Here is a 24,962-nt window from a genome sequence, read left to right as displayed (position 1 = left end):
AGGAGGTTCCTGTTTCCCGCTCCTCTCGTGCCTCCCTGACCTTCTGTTGCTGCTGTGACACAGGCTCAGCACGTACTTCCGGTGTCATCTTTAATCAAAAGATGCAGCCTTCTCACTGGGTGTCGGGGACGGGGCCCCAGGCAGCATGTGACAAGCGCCCCAGAGCTTAGGCTCAAGGACTTAAAGGGGCCAGAGCCCAGCTGCACCTCCTTTCTCACACCGGCTCCTCAGCCTGCGTGTCCTTGGTGGCAAAGCCATCTGCCTGGTCACCCAGGTGGACATGTGGTCACCACCCAAGCCCACTGTCACTAAGTCCTTCTGATTGTACCCCCGACGTGTGGTTGGTTGTTGGCGCCTCCTCCCCACCCAGACCACCCACGTCACTCCTGGGTAACGTGTGTCTGAAGGACCACACCAGTGTCGTTGGTCCTCACAGCCTCCAGACGCATCCCCTCCACGGAGCCCCCAGAACGATTTGTGTAATACTCTTCTTTACCTTCTTCAAAATGATCGAAGGCCCTAAAGAACTTTGGATCATGTGGGTTATAACATCAACATTCACTGTATTAGAAAGTAAAGCTGAGACATTGTTGAAACACAAGTAAGTCTGTTGTCCGTCAGAGTGCTGAGATCACATGTCCCGTAGCTTCTGGAAAACTCTCTCATGCACTTTTGGAAGAATGAACTTGACAGAGGCATGTAAGGCTTAGTATAAATATAAAGGTTGTTTTGATGTTGTGGACCCCCTGAAGGGGTCTGTGGACCCCAGTGGCTCCTAGACCACACACGAAGTGCTTCCTGATGCTGACGGAGCTCAGGAGCCACACCGCCCACTCTCAGGGACTGGTCGTGTTCCATGCAGCTCTTACTAGCTGTCCCTGTGTCCCCAGGATTGTATGTGTGGAGAGGGGTGGCCTGTGCTCCCCAGGACTCTGCCATAGCCCAGCAGTAAACGCTCCGTGCTTTCAGAGTCAGCTAGTTGGCGACCTCGCCTCTCAGAACTCGGCCGAGAGTCTGGAGGTCAACAAAGACCGTTCTGAGCCACTGAAGAGCTGTCAGAGCCTGTTTGTGCGAGTTGGTCACTATTAACCCTGTCACCTGCCACCAGAGATTCTTGTCCAGCCGCCCAGCTTCCATTCCTTTGTGTAAGACAAGGGGCTGTTTCTCCCACCTCCTGGCATTTTGAGCTCATTAGATGTCTGTTCCAGGGGCGGCCAGATGGCTCAGGTGGTTAGAGCGCGAGCTCTCAGCAACAAGGTCGCCAGTTCAATTCCCCCATGGGATGGTGGGCTGCGCCCCCTGCAACTAAAGATTGAAAACGGCGACTGGACTTGGAGCTGAGCTGCGCCCTCCACAACTAGATTGAAGCACAACGACTTGGAGCTGATGGGCCCTGGAGAAACACAGTGCTCCCCAATATTCCCCGATTAAAAAAAAAAAAAGCAGATGCCTGCTCCAGACCGACACACAGAGGGTCGGCTGACAGTCTAGCGTCAGAAAAGAAGGCAGTAAGACTGTCAGATTGGGCACGTCCTCAGATTGGGCTGGCGCCTCTGAGTGAGCCTCTCAGGCCTTGTCACTGTGGGCAGGCCGTTTCACCACTGTCCGCGGCACCCCCATTTGAGAAGTGGGATGATAATCGTCCTGCCACAGAGGGTAGTGACGGGGTGGGAATGGCCAGCGTGAGGCCAGCGGTGTGGCCAGGTGGCACTCCCGTCCCCAGGCATCAGCAAGAGGTCATTCGCGCTGGGAGACTACTTACGTTGGAAAACATAAAATTCAGGAGAGTCCTCAACAATTAGCGAGAGGTTTGGGGCTTTAGAAAGGACAGATCCTTTGTCATTGAGAAAGACCCCGAGTACTACCAGAGAGAGCTCAGATCCCACAGCTCTCCTCTCACGGAGCTGCTTGTGTCAGGGCGTGTGTGGGGATGCGAGGTGTCCTGTGTGGGGTGCAGGTGCCCTGTGTGGGGATGCGAGGTGTCCTGTGTGGGGTGCAGGTGCCCTGTGTGGGGTGCAGGTGCCCTGTGTGGGGTGCAGGCCTCTTGCTGCACTGGAACACTGAGGACCACGCTCCCTCTGAGAGCATTTTACGAACTCCATTTAGGGAAAAAAAAGGATCTTTTACAAGGATTTAGCACATTCTTAAAATCTAACATTGCCTATCTCTTTGGACCAAATTAATAAAATTATATTGAACATTGAAAAACCACAGGCAGTTTCTGTGGACTGGCTAGCTGAGGCCTCTGCTTCCACTGCTGGTAATAGCCACGGCCAGCCCGCCCTTTCTGTGGGTGACATGTCTGAGGCAGGCTGTCTGCCTCGGGAAGATGTCAGCCTAGGGCCTGTGTCTGTTTCCTCTCCTGCGTCACTGTCCCCCTGCCTGGTCCCCCAGCCACTCACTCCCTCTTTGCTACCTGCTCCACTCTGCAGTGACAGCTGGGGGCCTTTTCAGTCCTGTGCCTTTGGCTGCGCAATAAAGTGTGCTGAGCTGGCCCAGGAGGCCTTGAGCCCCCACTTCCCATCCTGCCCGGGCTGCGGACACCAGGGCTGTGGGCTGGACAAGCCCTGCCTTCCGAGTGCACAGATGAGCAGCCCTCACTCGGGCATTGCACAAGCCCTGTCCGTAGCCTGATGATGGCAGAGAGCTTGAGAGGCTCAGAGCTGGGGGTCAGTGGCCATGCAGTGTCGGCTTGGCCATCAGACCCTCGAGAAGGCAGTCGGGTGAGCCAGTGTCACCAGAACTACTCTCCTTACTCATCTGGAGAGCGGCAGCAGGCAGGTGTGTTAGCACCAGCGGCTCTTTGTGGGGTCCCTTCTGCGTAAGGGTGAGAGCTGCCAGCCGGGGCCAGGGGCCTGCAAATTGTGCAGGATCAGTAGGGAACAGGTCTCACAAACAGAAACCTGTCAGGTGCAGGCCCAGGCCCTGCCGTCCTGAGCGGCCTGTGGGTTCTAAGTGAGTCAGGACAGGGGCTGAACTTCCCAGAAATCGAAGCTTGCTTGCCCACTCTGCTGCTGCTTTCAGCTCATTTCATCTGCGTTTTCCCTCTCCCTCTCGTCCCAGCCCGTTCTTGGCTCGGGTGTGTTCACTTGCAATCAGGTGGGCTTGAAGGCACCACACAGCTGATCAGGGTGCTGTACCCCTGAAACTAACATCATATCATGTCCACTATAATCAGAAATTAACTTAAAAGAGAGAGATTGAACAGATTGAGTTCACAGGCCCTGGGAACCCGTAATCTTGTCCCCTCCCGGGTTGGAGGCAAGGTGGCAGATGTTTTTATCCCACTTGTTTTCCGCCAGCCTCCTGGTGTCACCACACAGACCCCTTTTCTCTTCTCATTTCATATTTATTCGTACGCATTCTCATTTTAGAGACGCCTGGCCCACATTTTCTGTTTTGGGAAAACTTTTCTGTTTTGGGGAAAGAAGATCTCTGGGTGCCCTCCCGCTGTCCTGCCCGTCCGCCACTCACTCTCTCCCCGCCACAACTTCTCCGTTCTGTTTTGTTGTGTTTTTTGCACTGTTTGTTTTTCATTGAGTCTCGTCCAAATAGCCGGTATTTTTAAGCTGTGAAGGACATTGGTGCTGAGAGCAAACATCCGTTCTCGTCATAGAACAAACATCCGCTCTCGTCAACACCCTGTGTTTCTTTTGTGTGGTTGGCAGGTTTTGACTGGAACTTGGTGTTCAAGTGGGATTACATGACACCTGAGCAGAGAAGATCCCGCCAAGGAAACCCGGTCGCCCCCATAAAGTAAGTGCCAGGATCCTTTGGGGTGCCCCTCACCACTAAGAACCAGGCTTGGGCCCCACGTCCCCTTGGGGCCCGACGGCCTGTGCCCCCCACACCCACACCCCCTCATCTTAGTTCAAAGGGGGATCTGCCAGCATATCACAGAATTAAGTACTTGAGACTCCTTTCCTCAGATGAAAGCGAGCAAGTATCCCTAAGGCAAAGCTGCCAGGCCTGCGTGTCCTCATCTTTCAAAGGTGGAGCATTTTTCTTGTCAGGGTGGGGGCTCCAAGATGACCTCCGGAACCCAGGAAGGGGGGTGCGCCTGGCCAGTGGGAGTGTCCTCTGCTGCTGGCCTTCCTGGTCCCCTGCCCTTTGTCCACTGTCCCGTTTGCCCACAAGGAAGCAGCTTGTCCTCACGACCACCTGGCTGTGAGGTCCGCAGGCCAGGCCTGGGTTCACGCTGGGAGTCCGTGTGCCTCTGTGGTGCGGGGCCGTGGGCCACCCCTTCACTCAGAGCTCAGCACGGTTGCTGGCTAAGCGAGGGCACTGCTCCAGACTGCCACCCTGAAGCCTCCCTGCCAGCGTGTTGCCAGCGTCTGTAGCCAGATGTTTCCAGCACTTGACATTGAATTCTCACAGCGCCTCTGCTGGGAATGAGCAGGGTTCCCTGAACGTTCTCTTAGCCCTTCCCAAGCTGACAGGGAAGTGAGGTGGTGATATGTCCATCTGGCAAAGTAGGAGCCTGGTCCATGGCAGTGACGACGCTGAGACAGCTGGCATCACCGGGCTTCCCGAATGCGCTGGCTGCTTTGTGATCCTCCAAGGAGACTGGACACAGCTTGCCTAGGGCCACTTGTCAGAACGCACCCAGCCCGTCGCCACTCTGCTGGAGGAGGCACGGCCCAGCTCCTCGCACTGCAGGGCATCTGAGCAGGGCGGGTGGGGGAGGCATTTGAAGACAGCGGTGGTAAAGCAGGGGTGTACCCAGAACACTGAGCAAGAAACAGAGCCGTGTGGTTGTTTCTAAGGTCAGCAGGCTTGACCTTGGTGTAACACTGCTGGTGAGCTCACCTTGACCTTTGATCTCTCCCTCTTCCCTCCCACCCTCCCACCCTCTCTGCCTCTTTAGAACCCCCATGATTGCTGGAGGGTTGTTTGTGATGGATAAGTTCTACTTTGAAGAATTGGGCAAATACGACATGATGATGGATGTGTGGGGAGGAGAAAACCTGGGTACGTATGAACCTCGTGCCTTCAGGCACCAAACACTTTCCAGTTCTGGTGAACGCAGGGTCTTTTCCTGCCGACCAAGAGGGGTGGAGATGAAAAATGGAAGCTTTGAAGAGACTGTTAGGCGAGAGTTTGTGGTGTACAGGGTGCCAAGTGGGAAATCAGTTTTAAAGACGTTAGTGACCGTTGGACATAACTGGTCCCCGTATAAGTACATGGGCCACCCCTTTTATCCTTAAAAGAGTCTTGGGTCGGGCATTAAAGTGTGTCACCCTGAGAGGGCAGGATGCGAGGACCCAGATAAGCTCTTGAAGGGAAATGCAAACTCTTTAATGTCGTTTGAATCCGAGGGTTTGGAAAGCAGGCTTACAAAAGTGGGAGGAACGACTCAGGCCGTGGGTTTGTTTTTCGGCCTGTGGAGTGGCCGGGGCGCTGTGCGGAGGCTGGCACGCGGGCCACCAGAGCGTGGAAGTCAGGGAGGCCTGGCGTTCTCCCTTTCTGACTGCTTGGTGACGGGTCTATGTGGTTTGACTTTTTTTTTTTTAATAACCCGTGCAAATCGATTTTACCCAGATTTGGGGACAATGAAAGTTTACAGATTTTGGTCTGTATTTGTAGCTGCATCATAGTTACTGCATAAAGATAAAAAGACTTGTCTTTTTTTGTTGTTTGTTTCACTTGAACCTCTCACTCCAGTGCTTGTGGTTCTGAGCTGATTCCCTTCGGCTCCTGAACGCTGTTCAGTTACTCTCCCCTTTGGGTGGGGGCCCCTTGAGAGCAGGGAGGCAGGGAAAGGAGAAAAAATGATGCCACTGTCGTTCTCAGCCATTTTCACTTGTAGCAGAGCCGTTGGCATTTTTTGTTAGTTTAAAACTCGAGCCTCGCCTACTATTTTTCTCTCGTTTCATGATGTTCAAGTTACTGATAACATCTCATGTGTGGGACATTTCTTCATCTCCGCTGAGGTTGAAGCTCAGACTCAGTAACGACACCAGGTCCTCAGGTCTGAGGACCGTGAGTCAAACTCCTGGTTGTTGTTTTTTTTTTTCATGAGACGTTGACAGGTAGACACGACTTGGATTAAAGTCGTTTGAGCTCAGAAGGCTTCACAGGAATTGTTAACCTCTGAAGAGAATGCGGAGTCGGGCTTAGTGGCAATCCGGCAGCCGGCCGTCGGACAGCACGTCACTGAGGTGACCAGCTCTCACAAACACGGTGTGGTTTTCGGAAGTGTGTGCTATGAGCTGAGAGCAAGGATTGGGCAGGTGACATGGTAGCACTTTTGTCATCATGTAGAAAGAAAGTTGCTGTAAATATCAAAGGAGACGTTTCACCCAGAGACCAGAAGAGGGGAGAGAAATGTTTTAATTCCCTGGTTGGTGGTTGGTGTTGGCGTTCCTCCTTTCGCAGCTGTACCGTGTACGAGGCCCTGTGGGGACTGAGGGAACCGGAGTCGAAGCTAGCGAGGCAGGACAGGGCGGAAGGAGCACCGGGCCCGGGTGCTGGCGGCGTCTTCATCCCCTTGTCTGGCTCCAGTTCAGGCCGCTCCTGAGAGTCTTCCACCCCCGCTAAAGCAGCCACAGGGGTTTCAGCAGGGAAAGTCCCCGCTGGGCATCTCTCTGTTGGCACTGATCCGACTTCTGGGGCCGTGTGTGTCCAGCCTGAGGGCTGTGTGGTGGGTGCTGGGAGAGGTGGGTGCAGCCGCCTGAGAAAAATCTAGGCACCTCCAGCAGATGTGCTCACAGAACTCCTGGGGCTGCCGGTGTTCCGAGGTAACTGTCAGTGACTCCGGCAATTACACAGAAGGACAGAGCCTGGTCCCGGTGCTGGGAGAGGCTCAGGCACCGTGAACACCGTCTTTCCTTTCCGCAGGTCCCCACCGCGTCAGGAGGGGTCTAACTGCTCCCTGTATAGGGTCTCAGTTCAGGCTTCTTGAAGGACAGAGTCTCGCCTACGGCCTCAGAGCTGGTTGTTTGCAGAGCCAAGATGCAAACACAAGCTGCCTGATTAAAAAGCCACCAAGTTATATTGAGCAGTCGTCCCCAAGTTATAACATCCCAAGTTCAAGCAAAGTCAGACTTGACTATGCCTGTAGTTGTACTTGGCCTTTAAAACCTCCCACTAACTCTGAACTGATCCCTTACTGGTTTAACAGACTCCCCGTGCACAAGCCAGGGGCCCTTGCCTAGCCCCTGATTTTGAATTTTCCAATTAGGCCAGTGTATAATTAAACTTTATTTCCTAAAATACAGAGAACTTCTCATTGGAAGTTTTGTTGACGCTGTAAGAAGGACAGTCAGAAACCTTCCCCTGGGTGGGCCTGGGCGGTCAGAACCATACGTTTTTAATACGATGAGGGAATTGGCTGTTCGGGTCTCATTACTGCGTGTCACTCGCTCCCACCGCTGGGCTTTGCTGGGTCCAAGGACACTCGTGCCGTCTGCTAATGTGGGTCCTCCATGCCCCTCACTGTGTCGTCCAGGTACCTGCTGCCACAGCGAGGCTCGGGCCACAGGGTTCGCCCGGCAGCTGGCTTCGTGGGCAGCAGCCTCCCACCGCAGTCACGTCTGGTCCCTGTGCACTGGCGGCAGATCCCCACGGTGACCACCTCCCGACATGTTCTCAGGGATGCAAGATGACGTAGAAGGAATGCCCTTTCACAAAATCTTTATAGAGTCTTTCAGAATTCACAGGAAGGGACAAAAGGCAGCCGTGTGCCCAGCTGCTCCCGAGTGCAGACGCTCGGGGCTGCGTACGTGTCCCGGTGGCATGAGCAGCGCCCAACTACACAGCTCGTCACGCCTGCAGGGAGGATCCGTGTTCAAGCAGGTGGAGAGCAGCCTCCCAGGCCAGTTGGTCACTGATTGGTAAGGGGTGTCGGCCATCCTCAGATATCTGTCCGGTCCCCAGGCGTCCCTCCCTGGTCATGACCACGTCTGTAGGCGCCTGTGAACTCCAGGTGGCTGACGCTTGGGAAAGCACAGGACAGAGAGTTTTTGCAGTTTAAGGGAAGAGAGCTTTTTTCTGGATGGAAAAGCTCAGATACACCTTGGTGCTCAGTGCATTGAAAATTAGATTCAGAGGAAGATGGCCTGTTGGTTGCCTAGTACTTTCCAACGTTAAGTCTCCGGTACGGGCCTGCCGTGCCTCCGGCTCATGGTGTTTTTACACCATCCACGCTGCTTTCTTTAGCACCGCTGACACTGAGCAAGTGCAGATGGAATGGAACCAGCTGTGCAGGCCTCAGCCCAGGCACTTCGTCAGTCGATGTTTGTGACATCACAGGGACGTCCCAGGGCTCTGTGTGGCCTCATGCCAGGTCCTTTGCACTCAGAATAGGCCAAAGATCACTCTGGTCTCAAGGCTCCTAGTCTGGATCTGGAAAATGTTGCAACATGCTCTCCCTTCATTTCTGTCTTCCTAACGTGGACTAGAATTCTGTACTAAAAGCATGGGACTTGGTGACACAGATCTAGCTGTCTTCCACAGATGCTGAAACTCTGACATTAAATGTCCTGATGTGGGTTTTAGCTTGGCATGATTCTTTTGTCTACACCACTTTCTAGTGGCGATAAACAACACTGCGACCTAAGTGCGAGGTGCCTTCCCGTCTTTGTTTCCTCTCCGGCTGTACTGAGGCATAACTGACCATTTAAAGGGGGGTGTGTGTGTGTGTGTGTGTGTGTGTGTGTGTGTGTGTGAGGTACACAGCTTCATTTGGTACAGGTGGCACAGTCACTGCGCTGGGCTCATCGGCGTGTCCACCGTACGTGCGTCCCTCTGTGCCATGGGGCCTGGCCGTCCAGGCGGCAGCTGTCCTCAAGGGCAGCAGTCCGGACCGTGTTCTGGAAAGTGGCGTGTTCCTTCCTCGCGCCTCCAGCAGCAGTGAGGTCGTGGGAGCCCCTGGTGGGGGGGGGCATCTGTGCCCTGCCGGGACGGTACCATTGCTCAGCGTCTCGTTCTCCACCCCAGAGATCTCCTTCCGCGTGTGGCAGTGTGGTGGCAGCCTGGAGATCATCCCCTGCAGCCGTGTAGGACATGTGTTCCGGAAGCAGCACCCCTACACGTTCCCGGGGGGCAGCGGCACTGTCTTCGCCCGGTGAGTGTGAGGCCGAGGAGGGGCTGAGCAGGGACGGGAATTCTGCTGACACCTCCCTCACAGGGGTTGACCTCGGGCTGTGTGGAAACTGTCCCTCCACAGGACAGGACGTCACTCGGCAGTGACAGGGAACAGCTGCTGATGCACACACCTTGGGTGCCATCAGGGGCGCTGTGCCACGTGCCAGGTGCTCGCTCTAAAGGTCCTGTCCAAGTCCACTTACAGGGCCGTCTCTAAAGGACACCGACAGACCGTGGTGCAGACAGACAGGGGCTTGGGGTGGGAGAGGGGCGGCCAGAGGGCTGCGGGGCGCTCCGTGTCCTGGTGACTGGGGACCTCGCAGACCTGGCCCTGTGTGCAGCTCACAGAACCACACCCACGCGGTGTTACGGGAAGAAACTGTTTTAAAGATGAGGACCTAGCGTTTTTTGTTACAGATTACCATTCAAGGTACAATATGTTAGCAGTCAAGCCATACTAAATTCGAGCCGAAAAGACATCCTGATGTATAGATATGATTCATGACGATGGTGGAAATATGCTAGTGAACATGAAGAGCTCTGAAGAAAAACAGCAAATGACCAGTGTGAGGGCTACAGGTTTCCTAGGGAACCTTTTAGATGCTAAGGAGAAAACTGTGCAAGCCGACCAGCTGGGCTCAGGTAGTGGGAGTGGTCAGCCCAGCACCTGCACAGCTAAATAAGATGATTTCAGACACTTAATAATAAATTATAAATTATTATAATTATTATTATTATTATTAATAATAATAATTATTATTATTATTATTATAAATAAATAATAAATTATAAATTATTAAGTGAATAGGTAAGATGTTGGCCATGGGGCGGGGGGACATGAGGGGCAGGACAAGCAGGTCCGTGGCACTGAGATAAAGGTGAGTTTTGGCACACCTGCAGCACAGAAGGATGCCAAGTGTGACCGGATCCTGGAGAGCAAGGGCGGCCCCAGTCCCGCGTCCTGTGGGCGGCAGGAAACTGTTGTTCTGATGCTGGGAGGAGTAGGGACACTGGGGGCTCTAAGCAGCACCTGCCTCTTTTGTTCTGAGCATAGAGACATCCTTCTGGCTGGGTGGAGGGTGGCGGGGAGGTGACAACAGGATGAAATGGTGGTGTGCGTGTCCCTCTCCTCCACTGCAGGCTCGGGGGCAGGGCACTTCTAAGAGCTGTCGCAGCCCGGGCGAGAGGTGAGGTGGCCTGGACCACAGCTGTGGCCATGGCAGTGGGGCCAGGGGCCAGCCACACGCTGAGACAGGCAGTGTGTGCTGATAGATTGGCAGTGACAGGAGAGGGAGGGCGAGGGACGAGGGCGCCCCCGGGCTCTGGGTCACACAGCTTTGCTGATGTGGTGCCCTAGTAAGGAAGGAAAGCTTTAGAGGAGGGTGGCAGTGCGCTGGGCCGGGACAGTGACGCATTGTAAACTGTCTTTGCGTACAGATCACAGCACACACACATTCCACAGAAGTTGATTTTTAGCATAGAGTCTGACTTCTGGGAAACTTTAATGGAAGCCAAATATCAAATAATGGTTCTGACCAAATGGCATTCTCTCAAAAAGTACATCCTTTCCCAAATGTTGTCTAAACTTCATTTTTGTTCAGGCTTTATAAAACAAAATATGGTCTCATAAAATGAGCTCCGCAAAATCAAGCAAGCGTTTTCCCCGGGCAACGTGAGATCCATTCCAGAAATGTCTGGTGCAGACATCAGACTCCCGAACCAAAGCCATTGGAACCTACCCACAAACGGTGGGATTTCAGAAAGCAGTCTGTGAAAATCCACAAGACATCTCTTCGTACACTTTTTACAGAAGCACTGTTTTTCAGAAGGGAACGTTCTCATTGTACTTTGCAGCCCAGGAGTCCGCACGCTGGGCCTTTGGCGAGGAAACCGCCCCTGGCATCAGCACCGGGGGGCAGCATACGCCTGTCGGACCTTCAGCAAGAGCCGCCACTGCCCCCAGCACAGTGGTCTGAAGACACAGAGGTGGAATGTTGTTTCCCAGGGCAATTCCCAGCCCCAAATTCTCTTTAATTTCCTCCAATGTGTGGCATTAAATGTATAAGATTTCACCATCTAAAAATTGGGGCTTAAAAACAGTACCTACAATTTATAGTGTTTCGTGTGTGCCAGGCTGTCCTAAGTACTTTGCAAATATTAACCTATGTAATGCTCATAAAACCTTGTGAAGTACTGTTATTAACCCCCACTTTAGAGATAAGGGAAACCGAGGCACAAAAAGGTGCAGTTCCTTTGTCCAAGTTCACACACTGGAAAGTGACAGAGCTGGGGTTCAAGTTGGCAGCTTGGCCCCAGAGTTGGAGTCATTGCCACATCGATCTTTTTACCTAGACCCCTCAGCGCAGTCTGTGCCTGAGGTTGCTGAAATTCAGGAATTAGCTACAGATGCTAAAATAGATTTTAGAGTGGCGTGCAGAAAACAGTCTCAGTCTGTGAGGGAGAGAAGGAGGACTGAATGCAGGGGGCAGGGAGCCTGTGCGGGGTCCTGCCTGCTTTCGCCACCCCCCGGTGTGCCACGTGGGCATCTGTTACTTTAGAGAGGAAGGTGATGACACATCTGCAAACCCTTACATGTGTCTTTGCTTATGACAGCCACCTCCTAGGACCAGTGGAGAGTGGGCAGTTTGTTGGGTGGTTCCTTTTTCACACGGCTACATGTCCAGTTAGCCTCTTAAGAGACTGTTTGGAGGGTGTGTGTGGACCAGTCACCCCAAGACCAGGGAAAGGCCCAGTCAGAGGTGTGACCGTGGGGCCCACAGGTGGACGTTCGGGTTTAGGTTTAGCAGTGAGTGGCAAGACCATAGTTACCCATGGTGCAGGATAATGTGAACAAATTAAATACAAGAAACCACTAGTCTAAACTTACTTTCCTACAAAGCTACTGTTACTACCACCAAGCAGGATAACTGGCCAGTTTGAATCGCACCCTCTCTCGTCTGTTAGAGCTGCACCATCTGCACTGCATGTGTGTGTCAGGAAGGAGAGCGGCAGAAGCCAAGAGAGACTGGAGAAATGAAAAGTGGTCTCTGCAGGTGCCATTGTGTCTGTAGCACCTAGAAGACGGGCATATAGTACGTACCTGATAAGTACCTGAATCAATGAATGGACACTGCTGCCTGCGGACCTTTTTCTGTTAAGTAGAGAGAAAAAGGTTCCTTTGCATTTGGAATTAAGAAATGACTTAAGTGATTTAAAACCATTGTGCAGTTGGAATTCATAAAACCTTTGAATCATTAGGGCCAAAAGGGACCTGGGAGATCTTTGAATCTAATCCTTTCATTTTACTGACGGGAAGTCCAAACCCCAGAGGACTGAAGTCGCAGAGCCGGGCAGAGGCGAAGGCCTGGGCCACGTAGCAAGTGCCCGCTCCCAGGAAGAATATTTAACGGCTCTCTGAGAAATAACACTCACGTCCAGTATCCCCAGCACTTAAATGCTCATTGTTGTACCTGGGCATTTTTTACAGGAAGACATAAAAAATCACTGACCTCCTTACCCGACATGACACTCTTATAATTTGGTAGCTCCATCTTTCAGCTTCTCTGTCCCTCCCTCCCTCCCCAGCCCCTTCTTCCTCTACACACATATCTACTGGGTGCTGTTCTGTAATCTGTTTGATTTTCACCCAACAAGTCAAGGACATTATTCCACAGTGACATATAAGATGTCCACCTGTGTTTTTAGTCGCCACGGTGTTCATTTATTTGATCCTTTCCTGTTAAATCAATTAAGTCATTGTTTCTAATTGCTTTGCCATTATAACCATGCTGGAGTGAGCCTGTCTTCACATTTTCCTTCCCAGTCGATTATTTCCTTGAGGTAACTTTGTGCAAGTGGGAACCGTGGGATCAGAAGATGGGTGCGTTCCTGCTGTCTGTCCCCAAAACAGCATCCTGCAGTCTGTGTACCACTTCATGAAAAGGAAAAAGGAAATACACCACTTTATATAAAAGACGGATATCCCAAACAGAAATGGTTTTCATAATTGTAACTCAGATCATTTGAAAGGCTCACCATTTAAAAGAGACCTTCCATGTAGAAGGAATTATTCTAAAAGGTGAGCACTGCCTCACTGACGTGTTTATTTTGCAAGAATAGAAGGTGTTCTGTGTGTTCTGGGGGTGGGTGAGGGTGGTTGTGAGCTGGAAGCACGTCCAGGAAGTGAGAGCAAAGAGCTTCACTGTGTTGATATACCCATCGTAGGTGCTTTGAAAGAATGTCGGTAGGATAAGATGCTGAGGCCACACGTGGTGGCCTGTCAGGCACGTCAGACCTGCAGAGGAGCTGGGCCTTGACACTGATCCTGAAGCATGGTTCTCTCCATGGTTGTGAGATTGAAGCACATAGTTCTCTTGCCTTCTAGGAAAGCCCGTTCTGTCTGCGCCCCTCCAGCAAAGTGCCGGCGGCACCCCAGATGTGGGGCATAAAGCTACTGTCCCCTTCACGTCACTCACTATGCCTTGTGCAAATAGAACACTCAACTCAGGCTGCAGAAAGAAAAGTCATTTTACTAGAAACTCATCTGTTCTTTTCCCCAGAGCTGCCTGGCAGCGTTCGAGCCTAATATGAGAAAGGCCGTGGGGCCAAGGCTTGGGCTGTGCTATGGCATCGTGCTGTGGGTGCGTAACTCGTGCCCGGTAGTGCCTTTGTCGTCCTCTCTGCTATAGCGCCGGTCCCTTCCTTACAGTACCTGCCATGCTGGAATTCTGACTTTGACTTCTCTTGGATAACTCGTGTTCTGGGAAAGACAAGAAAGCAAGTTCTGTTTGACAGCCTGCTCTCTGCGTCACACAGAGCTGCCAGCCCTCCCGGAAGGACCTTCCGGTGGCGCTCCCAGCAGACAAGTGCAAACAGAGTGACGTTGATGGCAGGAAAACAAATCACAGCTCAAGGAGGTTTATTTTGTTTCTAGTAACACCCGCCGGGCAGCGGAGGTCTGGATGGATGAATACAAAAATTTCTATTACGCAGCAGTGCCTTCCGCCAGAAACGTTCCTTATGGCAAGTAAGTGTCCCTTGTGCCCTCTTGTGCTGCTTTGCTGGGTGTCGCGGGGTGTGTGGGGGGGGTGGGGGCTGTGGCCAAGGTTGAGAACAGCCACCCAGGTGTCAAAGGCGGGTGTTGGCCTCTGGTGGGAGGTGTGTGGGAGGCGGGTGGGATCCCGGGGTCACGGCTGTGCACGGGCCAGGCAGCACCACCTGCCCATGTAGTTCTCGTAGGCAGACTTCCAGGTTTGATGTAGGGAGCCGCTAAGTTCTTAAAACTTGTAAAGGGACCGTGTTGCCCTCTCCTGCAGTATTCAGAGCCGATTGGAGCTTAGGAAGAAACTCAGCTGCAAGCCTTTCAAGTGGTACCTTGAAAATGTCTACCCAGAATTACGGTAAGCCATGGGGCCTGGGGGTCGCACTTTAAGGTTTGGAAGCACCGGAGTGTCACCAAGGTGTCACCGAGGTGGCGAGCCCTCGCGAGGTAAAGTGAGGTTTGCACTTCAGCCTCTTGCCGGGTAGCTGGGGCTCCCAGTGAGAACTGCATGTCCCCGCCCACCGTTGTCCCCAAGGGCCACTGAGAACGCTCCCTGAAATGTGGCCTCCTGCTCTCTCCTGCTGAGCTGCCCTCCCGTTCTTCTTAGACCTGGAGACAGTTCCAACGTGTCGCCCGTTTTACTTGTTTCCCACTAGTAAGATGGCAGGGCGCGGGGACCAGAGGCCTGCTGTCCGATGGGCTCTAAGTGACAGAGGGACAGCCCCGCCGCCCATGTGTGCCTGTGCCGGTGCCCTCGGCCTCGCCCGCCTCACGCTGCTCTGCTCACTATGCTGCTTGTCAGGGCGGCTGCTGCCAGCAGATACTGGCACCCAACATGGGAAGGATGGCGGCAGAAACACGCTTCCAGCCTCTGTCTGCGTCCCAGGGGAGCAGGGACAGCCTCCTCACAGGACCCGTAGGTGGGTCTGCGGGTTTCAGGATCCATCTGCACGTCGTCCTAAAGGGACTGCCACACGGATTTGGCCGTGACGTGGCACAGTCCTGATTCTGAATGTCCCAGAGCATCTCACAGCAAGTCACAGATGTCCGATGAATGACTGAATGCAGGTCACCACTATCATCTCTGTCTCCGGCCCTCCCCTCCCCCCGAGTGTCACCCCAGATTTGTTGGTGGGAGTGCAGCTGCCCAGCCATGACGCCCCGCCCTTCGGACCTGTGCCTCTGCTGCCAAAGGTGGTCGGCTTTGCCGGGGACGGAGAACCGGGGCAGTCGCTGTGGGAGGCCCCATCACGTCTCTCCTGTGGCCGATGATGGCCTTCACCGCTGTGGATTGTAGCCTGTAACAGTGCCTTTGCTGTCACTCACCTGTGACGTAATGACGCCAGACAGAGGGACAGTAAGTGTAGTTCCACCCTGAGGTCACCCATGATTGGGGGCCCGGGCCGTGCGTCACTGAAGACTGTCAAGCACCACAGCAGTGGGCAAGCCGCCCCCGTCCATGCAGAAGACGCCACCTTCATGTTCATGCTGTGTCAACAATAGTCGCCATTTACTGACTGCTTCCTAAGGGGCATGCTGGGCCACGTGCTGGAAGTGGATGCTGTGTGGATTCCTTCCTGTCTGGCAGGGACCATGCAGAAGATGGGATTGAGGGTTGGAGAGCAAGAGTGGACAGTTCCCCGGACAGTTGGGGCAAAGGCAGGACTGACCTAAAGCCCGTGGCTCCCGCCCACTGGGTGTTGTTTCCCTGTTTGTGTCAGGCCACCAGACAATCTCTGCATGTCCCTTCTACTTGGTGACAGTCAAATCCTAAGTTTCCTGCAGACTTACAGGCAGCAGGGTCCAACTACATTCTAACTGCTTTTCTGAACGACGTCCGACCAACTTAACCGTGAGAGGAGAGGAAGAATTTCCCGATACGCGGTGGGAAGGGCCCTTCCCCATCTTACACTGTTCCATTCGGTTAGAAAGTCAGAGGAGCTGTCTCGCCGACGCGCCTGCCTGGGGTGGGGTGGGGTGCGTGGGGTGTTGCGAAGCTGCCACTGCTTTTCTGTGCTTGTTCTGCTGCCTGAGATGGGCCGCGAGCGCAGGGCTGGGCGATGGGCACTGGGGTCCCGCGGAATAAGCAGACCATTCTCACGTTGCTTTCCAGGGTCCCTGACCATCAGGATATAGCTTTTGGGGCGTTGCAGCAGGGGACCAACTGCCTCGACACTTTGGGACACTTTGCTGACGGTGTTGTTGGAGTTTATGAATGTCACAACGCTGGGGGAAACCAGGTATGAGCGTGAGCACCTGCAGGCCCACAGAGACCAGGAGGGGGTCCTCAGGTGACAAGTCCTCGCTGTCCCCTTGTCCTGCGAGGAAGTGCCTGGCTCCTGCTGGTCACAGCCCCCTGCAACCAGCCTCAGGATCAGATGGCATGTCCCAGACCTGTCATCAGCCTCAGGCCGGATGAACGCTGACATCGGCTTCCACTGTCCAGTCGTCACCGAGGTGGCACAGGGCTGGTGGCCTTGTCGTCCCGCCACTTGTCTCCTCCCGAGGTGTGCGCTCACCCCAAGCACCTGTGTGTGTCTGCATCTGTGTCTGGTCTCTGGTCTCAACCCTGCCCGTGTCCCAACCGAAGCAGTGCTTTTCCATGGGCACTGGGACGAGTCATTGTGCCCTGCCGACTAGATACTAACAGCTTGAGATACAAAACATTAGTAATCACTCGCCGTGACACATAAACCCTTTTCCTAGAGGCATAAAAACCTGTCATCACTGAAAAGGAGAGAGGTATATGGCTTGATAGGCCCAGCCACGGCTGTTTGTTCAGAGAACACTGTTCCAGAAGGCAGTTTTCCCAGGAGACAGTACTTGGTAAAATGTGGGCGTTGGACACAAAATAGGTTGGGTAGTACTGTGCACTCTTAGCACCCTGGAAACATGCCCAGCTCGCAAAGGGCCTGCAATTTAGAAAAAAAAAAGGGCAGCTTAGCTCGGTGTATCTAGAATTATTAGTCCCGGAACCTTCTTTAAATAGAACTGTTTCTATAAGAGGGTCCCTGCATTCGTGTAAGCTTGGCTGTTCCAAACCTCCCAAAGAGTGTGTGGGCAGACAGCCGTCCTCACACACTTTTCCTCCTTTCTTCACTTGGTGATGTCATTTAGCAGTTGCATGCGATGGCCTGGACGTACTAAATTAGACGAGACGCAGAAGAGAGGGAGGGCGGTCCCCATGCAGCTCTGCCCAGCATCGTGCCAGCCCAGCACGTGTGTGCTGCTCCTGGGCTCTGTCCTGAGGGCGTCACTTGGCTCGTGGGGATGTTCCCCAGGGGACGGGCTGTGGCTCTGGGTGAGCACACAGCCGGCTTCAGGGCGCAGCTCACTGACCAGTTTTCACTGTTTGAACCTGTGACATACGGTTCCCCGCCAGTGTTCTCGCCCCAGGCCCTGCCATGTTAGAATTGGGCCTGCAAGGGGAGCCTGCAGAGAGGGGAGGAAGAGCAGGAGAGGAGGGACGAGCAGGAGGGACGAGCCAAGCGGTGTTCGGTGTTCGGTGTTCGCTGGTCAGGACAGGAGGACGGGGCGGTGCTGCTCCCGCCCAGAACATTCCTGTCCTTCTCAGCCCTTTCCTCTGAGGCCCTGAAATTAAATGTGGTTGTCACTTCGTGCTGGGACCCCGGGTGGCCTGTGTGACATTGTGGATTCACAGCGGTGGCACCACAGGACATGGCGTTCACTGCAGAGCCATGCAGGCCCTGCTCCTGCACCAGCTGGCTTCTCTGTGGTTCGGGCCTCTGTGGGGGCTGGGGGGCAGTTGGGATGAGGAGAGGTGGCTTTTTTCTGTCTCGTTCCGTAACCATAATGAACATACTAAAATTTCACCCTCAGAAAAGCGGGTCTTTGTGAAGACAGGGAACTCAATTGATTCTCCAAACACTGAGTTTGGTCCGAGTCAGAAAAGCAGCGCTTGATGAATTCAGGAATTTGGCTGGTATCCTTTGATCAGTGTTCAACAAAACGACCACCCCCACAGGCCCCCAGAAGGAAGGACGGTGGTCGTAGCTCTCGGTCCTCTGACGCTGCCCGAAGTGGGTCTCAGAACCTCTCAGCCCTGCTCTGGGCACCCCGTGGGCAGGCTGACTGTGCCACATCCTGGCCGACCCAGCACGTGGCCGGTGCACACCTGTTGACCCCCGGTAGTTTTTAGTAGCTTTCCTTTTAGTCTCAAGGGTGTCCTGCTCGGACAGTGAATCATAGTGAATATATATGTAGGCACATTGGTGACGAGCTGCTCTCCGTGCCATTTTTGGGAAGGAAGTAGGTCGGGACAGTGTAGGAAGCCACCCGGCCGTGTGCAGAGGTGACAGTGCTGTGCCACCCCAGACCTTGGTCTGACACAGGCTGGCTCTGTGTCTGCCTGAGTCCGACCTGAGTGTTCAGCCTCGCACCTCGTGAAGATGACACAGTCACATGCATAGCACTTTGCTCCCCCTCTCTGCCCTTTTCCTCAGCTGTTGTGGGACCATCACTGGTCTCACTGGGCTTTTTTATCCCTTTCCAGCAGATGTGTCCTGGGCACGTGCTGTGCCATGGGCAGCAGTGGGCCCTGGGGTCGTGGCGGGAGACCCAGCCCTGCCAGTCCAGGGCAGTGGACACCCCTCCGCCCACGCCTGTGTGTGTGGGTGGCCGGAAGCTGTTGGGGCCACGCCCACAGCCCAACCGAGTCCTGTGGGCTCAGGGCTCTGGGGTTTTGAGGGCCTCCGAGGTGGGTGGTTCTCCGTGAGCAGCTGGGCAGCGAGGGTTTTCTAGTGGGAGAGCACACGTCAGCAGGTAACAGTGAGGCAGCTGTCAGCCCCACACCTGGGCACACCTTCCTGCGAGGACCCACCTGAGGCCCAGAGAGCCGCTTTCTAGATCTGCACCGTGCGGAACAGTCGCCAGCAGCCCGTGTAGCTGCGGAGCGCTGGACTCGTGGCCGGCGCGACTGAGGATGCAGAGTCCTTATTTCACATAACTTGAGTTCATTTAAATCGCCGCCTGTCGGGGGTGCAGTTCCGAGGAGATGGAGCCCAGGCTCAGGCTGCCTGATATTGGCTGGTAAACCTACTGAGAGAGAGTCCGTCTGCACTGCTGCGGAGTAAGCTCCTGCGAGTAGCGTGCCACGTGGATGAGACGTGAGAGGGGAAACAGCATTTCTCAACTGAAAATAGGTCCCTGCTCTGGAAGCACGCGGTTTGCTATCTGGTTTCGGCTGAGCCTCAGCAGACACACAGGAAATGGGAAGATTAGAGGCCATGCTCTTTAAGAGTGGCAGCTCCAAAAAGCATTTCTTAAATATGTATGAACTTTATTTTACAAAATCAGATCATTGAGATGCAGCAGAAGAACAGAGTGGCAACTGGCTCTGTTGTTTGCATAACTGAATTGTTTTTTCTGGAATTCAGTGTAAAGTCTGCTTTAAAATAATTAAGCACAGCGTAGTGAGAAGGCTGTGGGAACATTCAGCCGTGAGTCGGCACACTTGCCCACACCTGTCACACCTGTGTCAGGAGCGGTGCAGAAGCCGCCTCCATTCCGAGTTGTCCACCCCCGTCGTCCTACCCAGGAGCAGGGCATCTGTTTGGGTCACATCGGTGGCTGACTGTGTGTGCTCCTTCCTGGGCCTCTTCTGCCCCCGTGTGGGTGACATTCAGTGCCCATTCGTGTCTTGGGAGCAGCCAGTGGATTGACAGCGTCATGGGAGGTTAGAATCGACCCTTGGGCTGGTGTGTGGCCGTCCCCAGAGAAGGCTCAGTCTCGGGAACCCCCGATGGGGAGAAGTGGGGACAGGCTGCAGGCCCTGAAGTTCCTTCAGGGACACTAAGGAAAACAGGCCAGGCGTTTCCTCTGCTCTCGGCTTGCAGACCCTTTATTGGGCTTCTGAATTTGCAAGAGAAACGGCCTGTATTCAGTGTTTCACAAATGTATTTGACTTGGAACAAACTTTTCAGAGAATTCCCCAGAATACGCTTTAAGAAACACTAATTAAAAGGTGAGGGAACTGAAGGCGAGGGGCGTCAGAGGACTGGCCCGAGGGGGACATCCGTTAGGAGAACAGACGGAGGGGCTGTGGCCCTGCGCCCCGCCCCCAGGCGCTGGCTCACTCGCTTGTGTCACAGTGGCCTGTAAGGGCTGGCATGTGACCTGAGCTGTTAACGCTTCCTCATGCAGACCTTCTGAGGGACTTAGATCCTGACAGGGGGCTCTAAGGATTATTTATTCCTTCTCTACTCTGTCCCCCAGAACAGGAAGAAGGAAGACAGTTTCTCAGTGATGCTTGACAATCCTGAAGTGATGGAATACATTTATTTGTGTGTTGCCTGTTCTCCCCACTGGAGAGTGAGCTTCCCGAGGGCAGGGCCTTGTCTGACCTGTGCCGTCACCCGGTGGATGGATGGACAGACAGACAAGGAGTTGCAGCAGCTTTCCTGGGCGTGTTTCCAGAGGGGTGTAGGGGTGGGGAGGGGGAGGCCCTGTGGGGTTAGCGGGAAGAGGCCTTGCTCTGGATGGAGCCTGAGGGCTCGCCGGGGTGTTCCCTGGTGTGAAGGTCAGGCCCTAGAGGAAGGTCAGGCTCCTCTGCCTGCCTGCAGCCACATTCGTCAGTCTTCATTCCCCCATTCCCTGCCCTCGGGTGATCTTGTTTACTGTTCAGATGAAAGGTTGTGCTCTCAGCCCTAATGTACCTATGGGTACCTACGTATGGTGTTTCCCCGAAAATAAGACCTAGCCAGGCCATCAGCTCTAATGCGTCTTTTGGAGGAAAAATTAATATAAGACTTGGTTTTATTTTACTATAAGACTGGGTGTTATCTAACATAATACAAAATAAGACTAGGTCTTATATTAATTTTTGCTCCAAAAGACACTTTAGAGCTGATTGTCCGGCTAGGTCTTATTTTGGGGGAAACAGGAAGGTGTGTGTGTCTGTATTTTTTAAAGTCACAGGCAAGTTATTTCAGCGCTCTGGCCCAGCGTTCTCGTCTGTAAAATGGAGTGGATAATAGCATTTGTGGGACTGTTGAGATGGTGCTTGGCACCTGCTGTGAACTGTGACACACAGCGTTCCTGGGGCTCACGCTCCATGAGCGGTCACTTACTCCTCCCTTATGAGGCTAGGCTCTTTACACTTTGCTTAAATGTGCCATATGCCAGTTAGGGCTTTCACACAGTACAGCCCCCTCACCGATGCCTGGGGCCGGGTCTTTCTGAAATAGTGTGGGAGGAACGCTAACCCTGAGCTGCCCACCTGCCGTGACCAGTGTTCACGAGTCACATGTGATGACAGGGAGCAGGTGGGGCCCAGGTTTGCACTTGGGGCTGCAGTGGTTAGTACTGAGGTTCCCAGCGCACGTTTGCACTTCCCTCGGTTGACTCAGGCGCAGTCGTGGGGCTCCCCTGAGACGCCCAGTTGCAGACTTGCCCTTAGGCATGAAGTCACGTGTTGGCTCCGAGTAGGTTCAAGGCTTCTGAATCTTCGCTCCCCATTTCCCTTCCAAGCCCCCCCTCCCTGGGCTCTGTCATTTGTCCGCCCTTCGTGGGGTGTGCCTCTGACCCCCAGTTCTGTTCCAGGAGTGGGCCCTGACCAAGGAGAAGTCGGTGAAGCACATGGACCTGTGCCTGACTGTGGTGGATCGGGCGCCCGGCTCACTCATAAAGCTGCAAGGCTGCCGGGAGAACGACAGCAGACAGGTACGGTCCTGCCCCCAACGCCGCCCTCCACGGCCGGTGGCAGTGTGCACTTACACGCTTCCAGTCACATCCAGCTGCCCGACTCGACCTAAGCTCCTGGCTCCCTCCGTGTCCCCAACGCGGTGTAGTTCCTGGCGTGTAGGAGGCACTGGTGATTTCTGTGCAGGATGCTCGTGACACGTGATGTTGGTGACAGGTGCAGGGCGTGAGTGCCCCAGGCTGGTGTCTCCTGCCAGCCCCGCCCCACAGAGCTCCCTCTGTGCTGCCCCCCCACCCCCCGTCTGCTGCTCCTGTGGGCTCATTTGGGTTGGCGTCTGTCTTCCGTTTTCTTCTGGTCTGTTCAGATGTGGGCCTCACCCTCTAACCTAACTGGGCCACACACTGTAGCTGTGTGTTCCTCGCACGGAGGTTTGTCAGGACCAGCTCTGGGCTGGGCAGCAGGGTGGGGCCCTCAGCACCTTCGGGTCATTTCCTGCTCACAGGGCCGGCGGGGTCCGCAGTGCTGGTGTCCTCCTTTCAGGAGCCTTCGTAGCAGCCGTACTGCTCAGCTCTTGCCTGATGATGCTGATACAGGAGAAGGGGTGCTGGTGGCTGGAACCCCGTACCGTTCTGCCCCATCAGACGTCACACTGGAGCCGGGGACAGCGTCCTGGGGCCCACAGCTTCTCCATAGAACAAAGCACGGGCAGGCCAAGCAGGGGTGCGGCCACAGCCAGCCACACACACTGGGAACATGGCCCAGGCTCAGAACAAAGCCCCTCGGTGGCTTGGAAACAAGCCAGCCTGAGTGAGTGAAAGGCATGACTCGAAGCTTTGTTTAGAAAACAAAAGTGTATTAATTTATTCAGGAAAAGTTAGTGAGACACTGACATACCAATAAGTACTAGAAAAGAGAGTGAGGTTCATAATAACGTCTCCAAAGGGAGGTGTTTCGTCCTGGGTTCTCATTCCGGTGTCCTGGTAAAGCCACAGCCCTGAAAGAAGACCTGTAAGGGGCCTCATGTCCAAACCAGAGAGCTGAAGGCACTTTTTCCGATTGTTTTCATTCTCCTCCCCACACCACTGGATATCGTAAAGAGAAATTACATGCTTTTCTTTATTCATTAAATATTTTTCTTTTTAAATTTACAAAAATTCTGAGTGATTAAAGTCTAAATGGATCAGACCTTATCCACACACACACACACTCAAATATACATATGTTTTTCCAGACGGTTCAGAATATATTTTTGCTTTGAAGCTGGATTTCTCTGATGTGCTTGCTGGTGGGAACTTGGAGGCAGACCCCTCCTTGAGCCGGGGGTTCATGGCCAGTGTCAGGGGGACAAGCAGCCACAAAGGACCTCCCCACCTGCCCACACATGGAGCACTGGCACATCTTCTTACGGCTGCTGCTTATGAGATAGGGGGGAGTGGGGAAACTGAGGCACGGAGCACTAACTTCACAAAAGGGGAGGCTGAGACCCAGAGACTGAGTGCCTCCTCGCCAGTGTCCCTTGTTCGATCCCAGGTGTCAGGGAATGCCTGCAGGGTCCCCTTTCTTCCAGCCATCCCCGGCCCGGCCGTGGGTGCCCCTGCTCCCCCATGCTATGGAGCCCAGCCTGGTTTGCCGTGGGTGCCGCCTCTGCTGGCTATGCTCACGGTTGGCCCCCCAACACCCATCTTTGCCGATGCAGTATCCCGACTGTAAGTCCCTGGTGAATAAGATGTACTGTTAACCAAGGGAGGCCACTGTCCCTTGGACCCAGGCCACCTAGAACTCTCAAGGCAGGTGCATTGCAGGGGGTGCAACGGGCTGATGTCTGTGGGGGTGGAGCCGAGTGATGGGATGACTGTCTGACCTCCACACCGTTTTAAAAGACACAGGTGCTTCATTGCTGGAGGAGCTACCTGTAGTAAGAGCTGGCTTCATTCCAGGAGTTCACAGGCGTTCTGCCTCCTGCCAGTTCTTGGGAACCATAACTGCCACCCTGAAAGGCTCACATCATGAGATGGAAAAAGGCCTGCAAACAGTTAGCTTTTCTGGATGCTGCATATATGAGTGAGGAGCTGTTAGACTTGTCACCCTAAGACATGCCCAGTAGAGAGGGGGTGGGGCCAGAGCCAATCCCAGAAGTCTGTCCCACCCCACCATGGGTCTGAGCTGACGTGACTGCCTTCTGGAGACTGAGCTGGGGGCTGCTTGTTTTTAAGGCCCTCCATTTAGCAGATGCTTTGACACATGACAGAACCCATCCAGACAGAGAATCAGACTCCATTCATTTTGTATTTGTCAAACTGAATCCTGGCCACTCAGAGTGGCATGCAGATGTTGGCAGCCATACATACTTTACATGACAATGGAGGAAAACAGCATGTGGAATAGCTGACTGCAAAGGGGGCCGGGAATGCAGGAGATGGCAGGCAGCTGGCCATGGCCTCCCCCCACTCAGACCTGACGGCACTGCGGAGAAATCAGTCCTTGCAGCCGTCCTCAGTCCTCACGTAGGGAGCCCTCTGGCGCTGGCCTCCTCTCTGCCCGCCCCATCCATTTGCCCTTTGAGAAGAGGCCTCCCAGTTAATTTTCTCTTGAAGCTGCACCGTCTTCCAATTAGAATGTCTGGTTTCCAGGCTCGTCTGTGTGTCCGTACTATGTGGGTATTTGCAGAGTCGGAGCGGATGGAGGCAGGACTAAGCAAGTCCACTTTCCACAGTATCAAAAGAGTTTGCAGAAATACGGAAAGGAGCTTTAGGGCACACAGCATGAAACTTAGTCACACGTGCCATTGATGAATGGAGAGCTTTGGGGAGAAAAAGTGTGTTCCTTTGTTTCTAAACAACAAGCACTAGAGGTTTTTACATAGGGATGAACAACATGTGAAAGGTCCTCAGATTTCCTTCAGGCTTGTGGGCGTTGTTGTGGGCTCTGTTCTCTGACTTGGTTGGTTGGTTGAGGGTTGGTTGGTGATTGAGTTTAGTTGGTTGGTTAGTTTGGTTTGGTTTTAGTGGGGGATATGCACGTTCAGAACTCAGCAAATATTTGGTCCCTGCCATGCAGAGTGCCGGGGGACTCTAGGGTGGCTGAGAAGTTTCTCATTCCCACCTAGGTGCTCACACACTGGAAGGGAAGACACACAATATAGAAATAGGTTCCCCAACATGAGGGTCCGTCCAC

At 53.8% G+C, this 24,962-nt stretch overlaps 1 protein-coding gene across 1 annotated transcript in view; it reads left to right on the top strand.

Annotated features, from left to right (window-relative positions):
* GALNT2 (polypeptide N-acetylgalactosaminyltransferase 2) overlaps positions 1-24,962 on the top strand; it is a 165,854-nt gene that overhangs the window by 137,837 nt on the left and 3,055 nt on the right. The window contains exons 9-15 of the mRNA XM_033099457.1: positions 3,669-3,756; positions 4,868-4,971; positions 8,941-9,067; positions 14,021-14,113; positions 14,403-14,486; positions 16,242-16,368; positions 21,689-21,808. Of these exons, the coding sequence (XP_032955348.1) occupies positions 3,669-3,756; positions 4,868-4,971; positions 8,941-9,067; positions 14,021-14,113; positions 14,403-14,486; positions 16,242-16,368; positions 21,689-21,808 (743 nt within the window). The remainder of the gene's footprint in view (positions 1-3,668; positions 3,757-4,867; positions 4,972-8,940; positions 9,068-14,020; positions 14,114-14,402; positions 14,487-16,241; positions 16,369-21,688; positions 21,809-24,962) is intronic.

Source organism: Rhinolophus ferrumequinum, chromosome 27, assembly GCF_004115265.2.
Source record: "Rhinolophus ferrumequinum isolate MPI-CBG mRhiFer1 chromosome 27, mRhiFer1_v1.p, whole genome shotgun sequence".
NCBI lineage: Eukaryota > Metazoa > Chordata > Mammalia > Chiroptera > Rhinolophidae > Rhinolophus > Rhinolophus ferrumequinum.
Note: the sequence above shows the minus strand (reverse complement) of the source record. Positions and strands in the feature narration are given on the sequence as shown.